The 18,035-nt window shown below is 43.7% G+C and overlaps 1 protein-coding gene across 2 annotated transcripts in view; it reads right to left on the reverse strand.

Moving 5' to 3' along the window:
- RNF38 (ring finger protein 38) overlaps nucleotides 1-16,320 on the reverse strand; it is a 98,652-nt gene extending 82,332 nt beyond the window's left edge. The window contains exons 1-2 of one of the 2 annotated variants that reach the window (XM_071731086.1): nucleotides 16,030-16,160; nucleotides 2,649-2,733 (exon numbers count right to left, since the gene is read on the reverse strand). In XM_071731086.1, the coding sequence (XP_071587187.1) occupies nucleotides 2,649-2,697 (49 nt within the window). In that variant the 5' untranslated portion in view covers nucleotides 2,698-2,733; nucleotides 16,030-16,160. Of the gene's footprint in view, nucleotides 1-2,648; nucleotides 2,734-16,029 lie in introns of both variants that reach the window. The other variant, XM_071731085.1, reaches the window with a different exon arrangement.
- Nucleotides 16,321-18,035: the final 1,715 nt, after the last annotated feature.

Here is an 18,035-nt window from a genome sequence, read left to right on the forward strand (position 1 = left end):
AAAACTGATTTTGTAAATTCTTCCTCAAGCAGTACTGGATGTCGTGCATAAGCCACAGCATCTGAATGACTTTGGAAAGGCTCAAAATGGGGCAGTTTTCACCACAGCACAGAATACAAGATAGGTCAGCTTGAGCAACACCAACTCATCCTCCACAAATAGAAGAGTTCTTATATAATTTCTTGATATAAGAAATAAATGCTACTTGGAAAAGAGTACTTCCTTACAAGCACAAGGACAGAAGACATCTTCCTTTCCTCCTTATTCATAAACTCCATGCATTCTTTCAGAGACATGGTTTCACTGACAAGCAAACCTTGCCCTTATATTAATATACTTCATTAAGCTCCTCTGTCCTTGTAAGAGATATGACTGCTTTCTGATGTTTACTCTGAGCACCATAGACAACCAAATTGAACACCAGGTAAATATTATACAGATTTAAGCCACTTAGAAGATTTTTGCAAAAATACACACAAAAATCTGCATTTGCAAAAAAATAGGAAAAGTGTATCCACTTTATCAACTGACAGAGCAGCAGGTCACTCAAAAAATTTTACATTAAACCACAGATCAGCCCAAACATTGCTGTTTACATTGCATTTATACAGCTGGATTATTCCTGTATCTTTGTTAGTCCCACAGTAGCTTTCTCCCCACTTTCTGGAGAGGGAAAAAAAAAGGCCAACAACCAACAACAACAAAAAACCTCACAACTTTCTGAAAGCCTCTGGGTAAAATTAAAAATCTGAAGTGCTCCAAAAGCTAAGCAAAAGACACAGTATATTAATCCCACTATATAATTAATCCCAAAGGATTTTGTCTAGCATTTCATTTTGAATTTGACAATTCTATTTTCTTTACAATTCCAGACTTTTCCCCCAAGGCAAACTTACAAGTACACACAGTATCATAAGATTTCTGACTAGTGAGTAATCTAAAGAATATCAGTAGCATTTATAGAGTTCATCTAGATCCTTCTGTATACACACATCGTATTCATAATAATGGCTACGGTGCAGCTCATTTTCAATTCCAGATGCAAGATATAGCATGAGGAATCCAGAAAAACCTACCTTTGGGGCAACTACATTACCCTTTTCAGCTGTAGAACTCTTCTAGGCAGCTGTTTAAGTCATAGGAAATGGCACACAAAATACTTCCAGGTGCAAAGTTTCACTCTTCCGACCTACATTAGCTTTTTCACCAAGCTCTTTGTATACCTTTTCTTGCCCCAGAATACAGAAGGATGTGTTTCCTTCTTCAAGTACCTATCTTTGTGCTGTGACAAACTATGAACTCAAATTCCTTGTGCAGTCAAATGAGAGACAATCACATACAGGGTAGGCAATGTCTGCCCTGATTGATCGTCTATGTGAGTAAATCCATACCTCTTTATCCCAGGCCATCTTGTATTTGGTTTATGTGGCAAGGTTTTGGTAGCTGGCGGGTTATTAGGGTGGCTTTAGCAAGAAGATGCCAGAAGCTTCACCTATGTCTGATGCAACCCACTGATGGGATGCAACCCAGGATGGACCCACTGATTGCCAAAGTTGAGCCAAACAGGGATGGTTGTAGTGCCTCTGTGACAACATATTTAAGAAGGGGGAAAGAACTACTGCACTGTAACAGCCAAGAGAGGAATGAGAGAAACAATTCTGCAGACACAGGTCAGTCAAGAAGGAGAGGGAGGAGATACTCCAGGCACCAGAGCAGAAATTCTCCTGCAGCCCATTGCAAAGACACTGGAAGAGGTGGGTGTGCCCAGAAAGGCTGTGACCCCATTGAGAGCCCATACTGGTGCAGGTCTTGCACAACCTATGTCCCCAAGGGGGACCCATGCTGGAGCAGCCCATTCATGGAGGACCCCATGTTATGGAAGGGACCCATGATGAAGCAGTTCATGAAGAACTATAGCTCATGGTAACGACTCTCACGAAAGTTCATGGAAGATTGTCTCCCATGGGAGCAGGGGAGGAGGGTGAGGAGTCCTCCACCTGAAGAGGAAGAAGCAGAGGTGACAATATGCAATGAACTGACCACAACTCCCATTCCCAGTCCTCCTGCTCCACTGGATGATAGAAGGTAGAGAAGAGGGGAGTTTAGTTGGGGCTGGGAAGAAGGGAGGCGTGGCCAGAAGGTGTTTTAGTATTTGATTTCATTTCTCATTATCCTACTCTGACTACCTGTAATTACTGTCCTTATCTCAACCCACAAGCCCTTTCTTATCCTTTCTCCCCACTGTCCCCACTGCTAAGGAGTAGTGGAGGAGGAGCAGTGATAGCACTGCTTGTGAGCACCTGGCATCCATCCAAAGTTAACTCCCCACAACACGATAACCTTCATTCTCCACATGATTTCATTTTAGTTTCCATAGTTTCTAACTTTTTATGTTCAGTGCAAAAGAATTACACTCTGGAACTTTCTTCATGCCTCCTAATTCAGTTACAGGCTACAGAAGTAATCAGTTCACTTTCCTTTCTAATGGATTCCTCGGCATTTCCTTCAGCACTGCCAATTCTGAGCTTCTGGTATTTTTTTTCTCTGAACTTACTAAGACATCTCATTGCCTGCTGGTCTTGTCTAGAGTTATGCCCCACTCTCACTCTATTCCATCAGGAGTTCCCACAACCCCATCACACTCTTACCTTTCTCAAGTAAACAAGACCCAGCTCTCCCAAACACTCCTATTACCATAGCTCCTTCTGCTCCAACTGATACTCATGGTAACATCTGAAAGCAAAAGCAGTAACACAGATGCATGTCAGCCAGTACCTGTGACAAATCCACATAGCTCAGCAGTTTTTAGTAGTTCATCTAGCAGCTTAACACAAAAATACCCATCTGAGTTCAGACTCTCTTGGATATATAAGAACTTCAAGAAAGAGGGCAAGTTACTGCAATTATACCCAGACTATATGACCATTTTAAGTTGCTAACTCCTTCCAACTGGGCCTGCTACTACCAGTATCTTTATATGACTGAATCTATTCTGCTTTTGCTTTCCATGAAGGCATTCCTCTAATCCTGTCCAGACAAGAGGGCTCTCAGATTCATGCACAATACACACACAGAGAACTTAAAAACATATATAGAGTCTAGTTTACTTTTAGGTGTATTCCAGTTGAAACAAAGATCTCGTGAAGTAGTGTGTAAAAATGGAAAAGAAATATCTAAGCAGCCAGGTTAGCCAGCCCTAACAGCAAGTCATAGCTAACAGATACTGTAGACAGTTTCACAAAAGAACACCATAAAGTTTACAATGTATTCAACAGAGAGAAACCCAGGACGCTGTAGAACCAGATTCCTCCACAGAAGTTTGTCTTTTATACCTTAGATAATGCACTGAGGCAATCAGAAGTCAAAGAATGAGTCCACTGCTAAACTGCAGATCCTAAGGATACAGAGGTGACTGTTCTGGATACTGATGTATGTATGTCTGTGTGCCTGCCTGTGAGTGTTCCCACACACAGGAGTGTTTGTCTCTACCAGCAAATAACTGAAAATATTCAGGGAGGAAGAATTAGAACCTAGACACTGGATTTATCACCAGTTGTGCACATTCTGAACTCTCAACCCTTTTCTGAGAGCATCAGTATGCCAATAACAATAATAATACAAAGTGGGAAAATAGAGAATATTCAACAGAAATGTAAATGTACATTTAAAGGAGACTTCGAATGAACAGTGACCTTGTGACTTGTGTGAAATCAATCTTTGCTTCAGCACACTACTCTTTTCTCTGCGTACCCTTTGCTCCTAATTCAATAGCCTCCAGGTCACTTCCAAAAACCTAAGGAATCCTTCTAGTAGCCTATTTATAGTAATGAAGCCAAGCCAGTGAACTTTTGGAAGTCTTCAGGGAATTTTGCCTCTTGCCTCCCTCTGCCTTTCCAAATACAGACCTCAAAGTACAAGAGCACATATGCTTCCTTTAGCATAGGCAAAAATAGTGAAATAAACAGGGACCAACAGATCACACAAAAATGCTGCTTTTGTGATACTTGATTTGCAAAGTTAAAGCATGAGCATTAGACAGTGATTATGCCCACACTTGCGGAGTGTAGAGCAAATCTTCCCCTGAAAACTTGCCTGCATCTGCTGTTTCACAATGTTTTCTGGAAAGCAACAACTGCATTACTAAACGCAAGAGTTTGAGCTCATTACCCAAGTTTGTGCAACATAAAATATTCCGTATCTAGAGCAGAACTCCAGGAGCTCAGACATTACCAGAGATCACACTGCCACATTTCCTTTTTAAAATATTCACCAAGATCCCCTTCCACTTCTTTATGTGAGTCATAAATTGGTAACAACAGCAGTTTGTTTCACATGCAAAAGTCTTCCTTCTTAACACCATAAAAACAAAGTTCCAAGTCCAGTTTTGCCAGTTTTCATACAAAACCCTCACGGGGAATCCAAACAATTGAAGCAAGACAGTGTTGTGTTTACCAGAGTTCAAAATCACTTTCACATCCAAGAAACATGTCTCCCAGAAGTGTTTCTTCAACCTCAGCCTGCTGGTAATTGTATTTTCTATTGAGATGTCTGAACAGCCCTGGAGAACAGAGATACTCCCATGTCCCAGTCTCCCCTCCCCCAGGGCTAAGTGGTTGCTCTCCCACTTCGATGCCACTCCTCCTGTGACATCACAAAAAGCTCCAGTGACCTCAAGAATGCTCAACACAATAATCTGCAAGAAGTGCAACTGGAGTATTTTTATTACACTTTCCTTCAGCAACAGCCTTGAAAAGGACAAGCTTAATTGGGTTGGGAGGTAGCAAAAGCCTGGAAAACCATGAAATCAATGCAGAAAGCTCTGGCATGATTTGTCAAATGAGCTGAGTGAAGCACAAAACTTTTGATTGCAAGGAGCAACAATCCCATACAGCAGCAGTAAGGCAAAGAAAGATAAAAGCATAAAACACAAACATCTTGCAGGAAATTACATCTTAATTTGATCACATAGGCTGCCAGGACAAAGAGGCTGAAGCACTCCAAAGAACTGCCACATGGACTCGCAACAGGGCTGTAAATTTCTTTTCAGTACCAAAAATAACTGCTAGGAACTTCAATTTTGAAGCATATGTGAGCTGGTGGTCTACGTAAGAGAAAAGTCAAGTGTAAGCAGTCATTCTCCAGGTGTGCTGTGTCTATAATCCAAGAGCAACAAGGTTATCAGAATAAAATGTTTTTAGTGATGACTTACGCTGTTTCTCAGAACAGGACACTCTCCCAGACAGGCTATACCTCATGTCTGAGTCTTTACCACTTTAGCTATGCACAGGGTAACTTCCTAGCACAGACAAACCCTAAGCAATATCTCCAAATATCACAGCATGTCAGCACACAGATATTCAACAACATTCATCCCAAATGTATTTAAAAGTATTCAAGTATTTTTGTCTACTGCTGTCTACAGAGATCATAAAATTCTTAGTCATTATTCTGGGCCTTTGCTCTACAGAAGTGCAATAAGCCCCAGCCAGCATTTTGCATAAATTCAAGTTCTCCAGAAGATAGAAATAAAAAATAATTCAATCGGCAATCACTTCTGTAACTCTTTGCTGGATAATCTGCCTTAATTTGAAAATCCCTACAGGCATAAAAGACCTTCAAAACTAGATATGGTGCCTTGAAAATTAAGCTCTCCCACAATCTTGTACAATTTTTGTCCCAAAAGCGGGGTCCGTCACCCAGCGTGCCATATGGCAATCCATACACAGAATTGAGATAATGCCTTCATACCCAGTTCTGCACACAAAAAGGATCAGGGTGGTATTCCACAAAGTAAGCCTAATTTCCAGAAACAAGTGCTACTGTTGTACCCAAAAACATGAGAAGCAACTTTGCCTCTAATGTTCTCCCATTCACACGTGCTTGGTTAGGTGGTTCCTCACTTCCATTTCAAGTGCCAGTGGTCAAAACTTTCACTACACATGCTCAAAGAGTAAGGGGCTTTTTGATAGTAGGGTTCACTCTAGCCTATGGGTGGGTATTTTAGTATGCTAATAGATCATTTATATATTAATGGTATGTTAACACAGTGAATCCAATTACTCAAGTGTTTTTCTATGTGTTTCAAGAATGTAAGCCAGAGAAGTTGTGGGGAGTTGTGAGGAGCACTTCTTCCCATCCTTTTCATCTGTCTTGCAGGCTTGTCTCAAGGCCAGGTTGCTGAATACTCAGGATGTGTTTCTCTCTAACTGGAATTTTGTCTTATTCTTACTGTTTCACTGTTATGTGTGCCCTACTTTTATTCTGTATGTCTCTTGTTCTCTTTTATGGGATTTTTTTCCCCCCAAATGTGACTTTTCCTCAAAATTTTACTCATTTCAATTAATAACTGGCATCACGGTGACAGACTGATTTCCTGATTCTCTTGATGCACGCTACGAAGACTTCTTCACTCCTCTACTTCTCTTTTTGTCAGTACTAAACTGCAAGAAAAAGAAAAACAAACAAATAAACAAACAAACCACGGGTAAAACAGCAGAGAGGGGAGAAACACAAAGGAGGAACTGAGCTACCAGAAAGGGCTCCACTTCTCTTCACCAGGCTGTGCAGCTCCAGTTCCCTTCACCTCTGCTCCTCATCAGGCACATGTTCAGCCCCTGCATCATCCTGGTGTCCCCAGGCTAGCTCAGTTCATCAGGTCAATATCTGCCTTTCCAGCAGAGCTGCTGCTCACCCACTCAGCCACACCTTTTCCACGCATTTACTCTGCCCCAGTGCAAGACTTGGCATTTGCTTTTGCTGAATGCCAAGAGATCCTCACTTCTCCAACCTATCAAAGTCCCTCTGTCCTCTCTCCTAGCGCACCAACTGTTTCCCAGACCATGGTGTAATCTCTGAACTAGCTGGGGACAACTATTACACCAGACAAATACATTGTTCAGGAATAGAAGGGCTCTTTTATAAGGTGACACTATCCTAGTCACTTTTGTCACATCATTTTTACCATATTTACACTTTCACAGCTTTCCCCTAGTCCCTTATTTTCACTTTGCCACCAAAATACAAAATCCTTTATTTTCCCCAAGTGTTCATATTCTTCATTATCAGTACTTTTTGTATCTCACTACATAAAAGCAGGATCAGCAAGAATTATTTCCCATCCACTCCTCCTGCTCCCCCAGTAAAAAAGAAAATGCATTCTTTTCTTTCAGGGTAGGAGCTAACCAACATAATACTAATTTACAGACTGGCTAGATGCTTCGCCCTGAAAACTCCAGTGTGGGTTTCAGAATTTAAATGAGTCAACCACCAAATTCAGGGTCATTCAGGATTTTTTCCACTCTTAGACTAAGTGGAAATTAGGAAGAGAAAAATAAGCCCACTTAACATTTTATTAATCCAAAACTTGAGGATTATTGTTTAAACAATGATTTATATAAACACTTTCATGGCTTAGCATCAAGAGTGATAAACCAGAATATTAGTTTAAGTGAGTGAAAGGCTCTATGGGCAAAAGAGACTGATCATGTTTTAAAAACAAAATCAAGCTTTAATGAAGAAAGGAGTCTTTTTCTGTGTGTCTTCCCCTCACTTTTTTAGTCCAAATCAACAAACACCAATGAAGAACAGTATCAAGTATCTCTTGACTTCCACTTTCTGGAAATGCACTATGGCAGCCTGTACCAGTTTGCTGCATTACTCCTTTACAAGCAAAACTGTAAGAGCTACAGATTTCTTAAGTTTTAACACATTTTTATACCAGTGGCTAAAAGCCTTTACTCTCAAGCCTCCAAAATCTTGAAGGAGTTTCTGTAATTACTTGTAAATCTAACCTGTATCCAAGACCATCTGCAAAAGCAATTTTCAGATCATATCATAAACACTTCATGCTATCTTGCATGAAGACAAACCATAAACATGATAGACTCCAGGGTTCCTGAGCCAAAAGACTCAATAATTTATTACTAAATCTGCATAAAAATTATTTCCAAAAGCTACTGCTTACTCCTTGCTTGGCTTACTGCCATTTCAACCTACAAACAGGAAAAAAGTGATACCTTGACGATGCATCCAGAAGGCCTGCACATGCTAAAATTCAGCAGATAAACACATTTCCAAGGGGAATAACTTTAAAATGTCAACTTGTAGGTGGGGGAAAAAAACCCACCACAGTTCAGATCCGGCAACCATTTGCTCATGCTTTTAATGAAAGCAGAAGTACCCTTGTGCCTAAAACCCAAATCTTTAGAAATGCAAGAACCCAAGCAGACAGTAAATTTAAATCTCTAATGTTTTCACTTTGGAACGTGAATATACACCAGGTGCCAAGCAGCAAAATATACAGAGGAGGCAACTTTCAGCTGTGCTGAAAAAACATGCAGCAAATGTTTTCAAACTGTATGTTGCAGTTTTCTTCCTTCAGGTTCTGTCATACAAGACTCATGCTGTTCCATGTATTCTCCAACAGACCCAACCAACTGGTTTATATAAACCATATATATTGCTAGTTAATGTTAGTAGACTTTGGGGCTTAAGAGCTACCCCCAGGTTCTCGTACAAATGGAAGCCATGAGAACAAATACTGCATACGGCTTCTAGAAATTTTAAACTATTTCAGGGTAGCCGTCTCACCAGGGAGTTTTCCAGGTATGCAGATTACAAAGTATTTTACTAAGATTCACAGAATTCATACTTAATTCCTCTACACACAGACTGGCAGAAAATAGATAACTTTTAACAACGTAATGAATGTTCTTTTTGATAACTGGCTGTAAGCCCTTGCGCTACAGTTGTGTACCTTGTACAAAAGGATAAAAATTCTGTGAAAGACTTAAGTGAGATTTTTTGATTTTTTTTTTTTTTTTTTTTTTTTTTTTTGACTAAAGTGTCTCATCTTAAAATTATAATTTCCAATTTGGAATTTTCTCAGAAGCCCAACACCTAGAGTTGCAAGCTCTGAAATACTATGGTGTATCATTAAAGGCTGGCTATTCTGACAATCCACCTCCAAGAAAACCCCACCAGGACAACGCAGCAAGCAACACAGTTTATCTGTGTGGATGCAGAACCCCAATCATTACAGGAGAAATTGGAGAAACATCTCGCCAAATTTTAACACAAACAGACTGATTATGGATGGTTTTTTTTCATACCTCAGGGCTCTGAAGGGCTTGCGTGAGAAGGAGGCTGCAGAGGCTTAACCTAAACATAGTGACACTGATAATGGGAAGAACAAACCAGAAGATTAGAGCTGGGATGCCAGGCTCTCCACTGAGAAAGATCTAGGGAAGAGTGTTTTAAGAATGAGCATTTGGAGTGCGTGGATGTATTTGAGAAGCTAAGAAAACAAATAGGCTGTACAGTGTACTTGCTTAAAATACTTCTGAAAATACCTAAGACTTACTATTTCAAAAACCACTTCCTGCATCTTTCCCTAATAAAATGAAGCATGCATTCTTTCCTCTGCATTACACATGAAGTAATTTCCAGAAGAAAAGCTTTATTTTAAGCCATCGGAGCAAAAGGGCAACAGTATTTTTTCCCTCAGGAATGGAGAATCTTTTCCTCATTCAGAGAGTTGTAATGACTAAGCATTTATCATAATTCACATACACAAAGAAGAAAAAAGTAGTTTAAAATAAACATAGAAGAATGCAACCAGCTGTTAAAAAAAAAAAACCAACCACCAACACAAAAAACAACCAAAACCCCAAAACAAAACAGCACAACCCCCGAATAGTACAAACCCCCCCCCCCCCGAATAGTACAAAACAAGCAAAACCTAGAAAAACAAAGGCTGGAGAAAGCAGTACTATCATGTTATTCAGGCAAAGGGAACTCCCACAGCAAACTTCGTAAGATGCTCTCTGACATTTAGATACTTAACCTTCTGGTTATCCTACCCACATCTTGCCTCACATTAGTACTGACAACTCCTATGTTTAGATGACATGTCTCCACCTGAACTCCTGATATGAAGCAGATGCCATATGAGAAAACACCTGAAGTGCAAGAACTAAGAAAAAAGATCCTGTGCAAAAGACTTAAGGCCTGTATTTCTCAGGAAATAAACATGGGTCAAAGAAGATTCTGAGCATGCCTGGATCTCCTTTTGCCAAGACAATCTAAGCGTGAAAAGAAAAAGGACTGTATAAGCATCAAAACTAAATGTATGATGACAAGCAAAAAATTATTTTTAATTAAGATCAGCTTTTTTTACAACATTCATGATCATGTTTATTAGTATTCTCCAAAGCAATTTCTCATTTTAACCTTTTTGTGACAGGGCAAACATATTTCTGTAACTGTGCTGAGAAAAGTGTTGACTTTTCAGTCTATACCCATCTGAAATCACAGGTGAAGCAGTGAGAATAAGAAGAGTACAAAATCCATCTTGCTGCTTAGCTTTTTCTGGAGTAATTTCACCTTGGAAAGAAATAGCTCAAGGCTCAAACAGAACATGTAGTGTGCCTGGGATGCCAACTTCAGGTCAATATGAAAACGCAAATTTTGCAGCATTGTCATTAAATACAGGAAAAAAATCATGCAAGTGGAAGAGGGAACTGATAGAAACAACACAAACACATACACATACATGTATATCTGTAGACAAGCTATAATCAAACGATGTTCGATATGTCATCACCAAATTTTTTCAGCTGCAAATCCATGCCATCCTCACTAATGCCTGTGGAGTGACACCTGCAGAAAACAACACACATATCTAACACTTTCTCTTTTAATGAAAATTAATCTCTCCCCCATTTTCTAAGCTATTAACAACTTTTAGCCAAGACAGAAGCTAAAAAAAAGACAGGTGAGTTTACAAACCAAGTCAATTGCCAGCTAAACTGCAACTCTATGTTACACTCTTCTGTGTAGCCACCCAAACTCAGTCCTTCTGATAGCTGAAGGATCAGCTCTATTAAGTCACCTATCTGAAATCAACAGATACTAACACTAATTAGTATCTTGATGGATTAGACCAAATAACAATTTAGGTTATTTCAGAAGGAGATTTTGCAAAGCACAAAATCAAAGACTTGTCTCTGGTCTTTTTCCTGTCATTAAACTGAAATTTGTACAGAAGAGACACTTTGGAATTTTTCGTTCCCATGCTCCTGCATATTTTACATTTACAATATGCCAATATAAGCAAGGATGAAATTGTTTGCTCTGAAAAAATTACAACTAAAAGATCACAGCATTGTTTGGGTTGGAAGGGACCTTAAGGATTATCTAGTTCCAAACCCACTGCATTGGCAGGGTCACCTTCCACCAGACCTGGTTAACCCATCCAGCCTGGCCTTGAACACTTCAAGGGAGGAGCAGCCACAACTTCCCTGGGCAACCTCTACCAGTCTCTCAGCACTCATAGTGAATAATTTCTTCCTTAGGTCTAGTCTAAACCTATCTTCCCGTCTAAACCTAAACTCTTCCAGTGCCAGGCTATTAGTCTAACATCTACATGCCCTTGTAAACAGTCCTTGTAAAAAGACCTGCATATTAATTTTATTATTTTAAAAATATGTGTATCTTAGTCACACACTACCTTTAAATACTTATGTCAGAGGGTGAAAAAAGGCCTCCCACCAAAACAACTTCATACAGTACATTTGTGGCACAGAACAATTTCAGGCCATAAATTTATAATTTTCAGGTCAAATAAGCACTACATATTAATTTACCAAAGAAATTCAAAGTGAAATTTTAAAAAAGTGATAGAGTAGCCACTGAGAATAACTTAAAACAGATATGCATTATCTGAAAATAATTAAGGAAGTGCATGTCCATTTATTTCTCAAATTAATCCCAAAAACATAAAATTCATTTATAACTTGTTGAAATAAACAGTCAATGTCTGCTAATATTAACACCCCGATTTCTAGAATCTAGAGTAATTAGAACCTATTTTGTGTAAAAAACAAAGCCTTCCGTCTTCCTTCATAATTCAGAACTAGCAAAAACAACACACAAGTATTGTAATAAAGAATTCTGATATACCAAAGGTAATTATAATCTTGTGTCCAAGACAGATCAGTTCTCTGCAACAAACAAGCACAGTGACATGTTTACAATACAGTTGCAATTTTAACCAAGTACCATTTTACTGGTGAACATGCCACTTTCACAAAATTCAAACAAAGGTGCTGCAGTACTACTTTCCCATTTAGGGTGGGTTTTTGTTTTTTTTTTTGGTTGGTTGGTTTTAATTTATCAAAATAAATCACGACTCCTGAAAACTGTCCACATACTGAATGTGTTTGGTGTGTTCTGACTAAGAAGTTAATTTTTTTCACCTTGCTTTATTTCACAGTTATAAATCTGTGAAGGCATCACTGTGACTTAAATCACAAAGCTCATCTACCTCCAGGCATGCCAGAATTAAGCAGGACAGTCGCTCTAAAGCACAGTAACAATCTCCCAGCTTCCAGAACTAAGACCACACATACCATGCATATACATTACAACTATGCACGACTGCTAAAAGCACAAAAGCTCACACGTGCCAATATGAACATACAAGGCGTTTCGGTACTTAAAATACATCTGCTTAGCACACACAGCATTAGGCAGAATCACTACGAATGCAAACAGCATTCTACTGCACTTAATTGACACACCAGCACTGTCTTTACTAGCGAGGCCATTCCCTCACGTTCCGCAGTTATGTGCATGTTTGAAAACTGGTACTGACCCTTTCATCAGCAGCTTCAGCTTCTCAGAACTGAAAGACTTAGCAGATGCCTAGTTATCTGCTTAGATAATTTTGCCTCATGTGCATCTTGAACAATAATTTCAGTTTTAAAGTGATTCTAACTAAAGACTTTGCAACATAAGGAAGGCAAGAAATATTAATTAAATTTAGCAATTTTTAACAGATGACATTCAAAAGCTGATATGCATAACAACAATGTTTAAGAGGAAGGCTGCTTTCACCAGCTATAGTATACTTCAACTTTCAAAGGCCTTCTTTCCTTTCCAAATGCTACAAAACATGAGAATATAGACCTTCCAAAAAAAAAGGTCTTGAAAAGGCCTAAGCATATCCACTATAGACACACTTTCCTCATCTTAGCTGACACCTTTGCTTCTAGGTGGGCTTCCCATGTGCACTAAGAAGATGCACATACCAGATAGGAGGCAAAGTACTTTATGGAATGTGAAGTGCCTCTAAGACCAAGATCAACTTCCTGAATGAAACAAAGAATCATCTCTCCAGATCAGCACTTTCTAGACCAATATTCTTTCACAAACTGACAGTCATGAACAGGCTTTCCCTTCTGTTGATACATACTGTTTGGGAAAAAATACTGAAAAAACAATACCAATGACAATAAAAAAAGAACAACCAGCAATTACTTAATGCTTTTCTGCTGGGGGGCTGGAGAGGGGGAGAAATAGTAAACATATATTAAAAGTTAATAGAGTAGGACCACCAGTAGTGGACCACTGCTTTCCAGTGCACAACTAAGAGGACACTTAGCAAAACAATCTAAGTTCACCTCTGATGCCAGAGTTTGGTGCATCATTTTTTCCACTGATGGCAGATATTTGAATGAAACAGGTAGACTTTCACAAAAAATAACAGTCATTCCCTTTGGAGAAAAAAAAGAAGATTTCTCATCCCAAATTCAGAAATTGCCTGGATTTGTCTGTATATTATAACATGATCTCAAAATTGGAAGATGAATCAGAGATCATACTACAAGAAAACATTTTAACTATTTTTCAGATCACAACTAATAACAAATATTCACCTCGTCTCGTGACTTAAGTATACTGTAAAATAATCATTTAACTTGGGCATCTGCATGAGCTCTTTTGACTAAACTGCTTCAGACTAATCCAGTTACCCTTGAGTACAGGTCCTCTAAGCATACGATCTATGCTAGTTACTATCAAAACTTCAGGATGGACTCAAGAAGCTTCTTCCCTTTTTGCAGAAGGCTCAGCATTCCCTAATTCAAAAGTAAGGTTTTTATACACCACACCTGTAATGAATTCATTATCTGGTAAGAGTAATAGTTCTTTTCTCCACCATGATCTTCCAAATCATGGGAAATACAAAAGCTTTTATGCCCCAATAGTAGCATACAAAGTCAACTCGTCTATTGGATTAGTAAGAGCGTGGGAAGGTTAGGAGAGATTTTGAGATCAAGCTTTAAGATAAGAGTATCCTTTACACCAAGAAAGTCTGTGCAGTTTTAAAATAAAATTAAAAAAAAGCTGAAATACAGTTTCATCATGTAAAACCTCTGGTTTCCAGACCACGCATAATGGAAGAATATTTTTTTCTCCTATATATTTTATTTCGAACACACAAATAGCCACACTGGAGGGACTGATCTTTCCCTGTGCTGTGTGGTATGAAAAGCTTTTTTTGAGCTAAGTAGTAGAATTCAAAGGTAAAAATTCAAGTTCTTCCTCAGTTTTCTGCATGGTAATCCTGTCAGCACAGTAAAAATACATTCCAAGAAAAGACTCATTAGATATCTCATATATCTCATTTCATAGAATCATAGAATTATCTGGGCTGGGAAGGACGTCTGAGATCATCAAGCCTAACCCTTAATCCACTACCACTGTGGTTACCAGACCATGGCACTGAGTGCCACATTAAGTCTCTTCTTTAAAATCTCCAGGGATGGAGAATCCACCACCTCCCTGGGCAGCCCATTCCAATGCCTGATTACACTCTAAAGAATTTCTTCCTAATATCTAACCTAAACCTCCCCTGGCAGAGCTTAAGTCCATGCCCTCTTGTCCTACTGAGAGCTGCCTGGGAGAAGAGACCGATCCCCCCCTGGCTACCTCCTCCTTTCAGGGAGTTGTAGAGAGTGATGAGGTCTCCTCTGAGCCTCCTCTGCTCCAAACTAAACAACTAAATTTCTTCACCCTCCAGGCCCAAAGAATGATGTCTTGTTTTCTGCTAGTTCTCCCACACCACTTCCTAATTACTAACTTCAGATATACATAAGCAGCTTCATTCTTGCTGCCATTCACAAACAACAGTTCAGGAAAAGGCCCCGTTCCTGAAAGCACGCTGACTCTTGTTTAGCGGTAAGCATGTGGGAAACTCCACGGCAGACCTGGAGACAGCTCTGGTGTTTGACAGTAAGGACACCAAACCAGATGTTGGAACCTCAGTCCTGAAAACGTTCTAGCATAAAGACAAGTGAACCGCATCCACAAAACTGGTTCCGAAGAGAGACCCTGCTGCTGGCTGTTTATAACAGGAAACTCAAGACATTTTACGGGGCAGCTTCTGAGGATCCCGCGGGCACTCCTCCAGGGCTCCCTTAGCGGTGGACCGACTTGCAAAGCTTTTTGGAGCCATAAGCAGGAATTAGAGGTGACCTGCCACTGAAAAACGTGGATTTCCACAGAAGTGGGAAGCCTGCTGGGAGGGGCTGCGTCTGATCCAGGGACACGGATGCATTTTTCCCCTCCCGAAAAAAAAAAAACCTCTCGGAAAAACGCCGGCACAGCGGTCGTCCCGCCGAGCCTTTGGGAAGGGCAGGCAGGGCCGTCCAGGCCCCGGCGCTGCTGAGGGCTGCCCAAAGCCTCGTACGAGACGGCAAACAAGCACCGACGCCGTGAGCAGCGAGAGCCCTTCGGCTGCAGCGGCGGCCAACAGACGGGGAGCGCTGGCAGCGGTACGATCGGTACGATCGGAGAGAGAGATCCCCAGAGCAGCGGGCTGCCCGCGCTTCGCAACGCCGCGTCCCCACCGGCGGAGAAAAAGCCGTGACCGCGCCGGCCCCCGACGCGCAGGGGGGGGCTGGGGACCCCGCGGCAGCCCCCGGGCACCCCGTGGCTGAGCGGGCGACACATGGCCTGTCGGCAGCTACCACGACTGACCTCTGTCTGTCGTGACCGACGGGAGTTTCTCCTCCGCCCCGTCCTGCCCCCCACCCGGGGACAGACTCCCCTTCCCCCCCTCCCCGGGACGGCAGCGACGGCGGGCGCTGCGGAGAACTTCGAGGCCCTCCGAGCGGGCTGCGTTGCCGGGCGGGGGCGGGACGTCCGGGCGTACTCCCCCTTCCCCGGGGCCCCTTTCCCGCTCACCTGGCGGCGGGCCTCTGGCGCCCGGGGCAGCGCGGGGTACGCCGTGGCTGGGGGGGCTTCCCCGGCCCTGGCTGCGCGCTCCCGGCTCCGGCAGGCTCGGCCCGTGGAGGGGCGGCGGCGGGCAGAGGGTGGGGGGCGGCGGTAAACGAGTGCCACCGCCGCTCATGGCGACTCCGGGGAAGCCGGAGCGGGAGCGAGCGCGGACCCGGGGGGGTGCGGAGAGGAGGCCGGCAGCCTCCGGGGAGGCGGCGGCGGCGGCAGCAGCCTCGGCGGCGGGGGAGGAGGCAGCAGAGGAGGCGGGGGGCGGCGGAGGGGAGGAGAAGGAAGGCAGGAAGGGGGCGGCGGAAGCAACCACCCATCTGCCGCGCCGGCCCGCCTCGGCGGCCGGGCGGAGGAAGTGGAGGTCTCCGCCGCTGCTCTCCTCGCCGCGCGGAGCGGCGCCGAGGTCCCGCCGGTGGGGGGGGACGAGGAAGCCGGCGTCGGACTGCGCCCCGCGGGCCGCTAAACGGGCAGCGACCGGCATCGCTCCTCGCTCCGTCCATCCGGCGGCGCCCGCCCTCTGAGAGCGGCTCCGCCGCGGTGCCAAGGCAGGGCTCAGCGCCCGCGGACGCACATGGACGGCATGGGCGATACGGGGAGCCTCCCGTTGTGGCACCGGGCAGCGGGGACCAATGCCCAGCCGCACCGGCTGCTGCGGGGGAGAAGCCGACGCCCGGCTCGCTGTTAAGTCGAAGGAAGTCTCCCCGGCTGCTTCCTCCCTGCCCCCCTCCCTCCGCTCCGGGCCAGCCCCAGCTGCCCGGCTGGCGGGAGTCTTCAGGTCCGCCCGCCTGCCGTGGGACGGAGCCAGAGCGTTACAGCGATGCCGCAAGACGCGGGGACTACCAAGGGCACACAGGCGCGGCAGCCGGTCGCCCTTTATCATGGCCGTGCCCCTGCCCCCTTTAGCCGGGCGAGGGAGGCGGAACGAGATCCGCGCAGCCATCGGCCGGCTCCCAGTTGACCATAGTCCGCCCCGAGCAGAGCCGGTACGCAGAGCTCGGAACCGGCTCGCCCCGCCTCGCGTTCCGCCTGTGCACGGATCCCTCTCCCCTTTCTGGTGTGCGGGGGCCGGCAGCCCGTACCCCCCTTCAGGAAGCTGTGCGGTTCTCTGGCAGGGCGATCTCCCGGCGGGGCAAGGGCCTCCATTGACTGGGAGGCGGGGGCTGGGGGATTGCGGGACTGGTGCGACGCCGGGCGGTGAGGGGTGTTCGGGCGGAGCCGGGCCTGCCCGGCACGTGTGGGGGCCCGGGACCGCCCCGCCGGCGGTCAGCTTGGGAGGTGTCAGCGGGACCGGGCTGCGGCAGGCCTGTCGTGGGCTTACGCCAGATGGGTGTCGGGAGGTGTCAGTAAACTCCTTCATCCGTCACGGGAATGGCGGTGAGTTGCGTTGCTGCCAGGTGAACGTTATTCACGCTAATCCCTTGTAGGAGAAGATGTCAGGTATGCAGCCAATGGTTTCTCTAAAGGTGATGGTGTCTCTGCTTGCTTGCCTGGGCCGTCTTGAGGTTAACCGTGTTTGCCAAGCTGATTCATCAGGGTTTCGTGTTTAATGGGAAAAGTGTTGCATACATAACCAAAGACAAATCGCTACTTAGCTAGCTTCACTGCATAGAGGGACACACTCGCTGTCACCAGTAGAGCCCCAACAATTAAGTGAGATATAAATGTCTAGGTGGAGAATTTGTTTGCCTTGCACATCACTGCCACCTTCTACGTAGTGCCGTGAATGAGAAAAGGTTTTCACAAATCATGCCTTTGCCAGCATTATCCTGCTGTTCCGTGCTTTTCCTTCATTCCTTCATGTCATTTGAGCTTTTTACCTACTTCAGGACAAGGTGGCCGTTTCTCCCTAGAGGGCAGCACCTCTGCGACTTGTAGTCTCACAGCATAATGTGCCTCAAAAATTAGAGAAAGCCATTCTTAGCCATTCTTGATCTGTTTGCTTAGAACTCCACACAGCTGGCCCC

Source organism: Heliangelus exortis, chromosome Z, assembly GCF_036169615.1.
Source record: "Heliangelus exortis chromosome Z, bHelExo1.hap1, whole genome shotgun sequence".
Lineage (NCBI taxonomy): Eukaryota > Metazoa > Chordata > Aves > Apodiformes > Trochilidae > Heliangelus > Heliangelus exortis.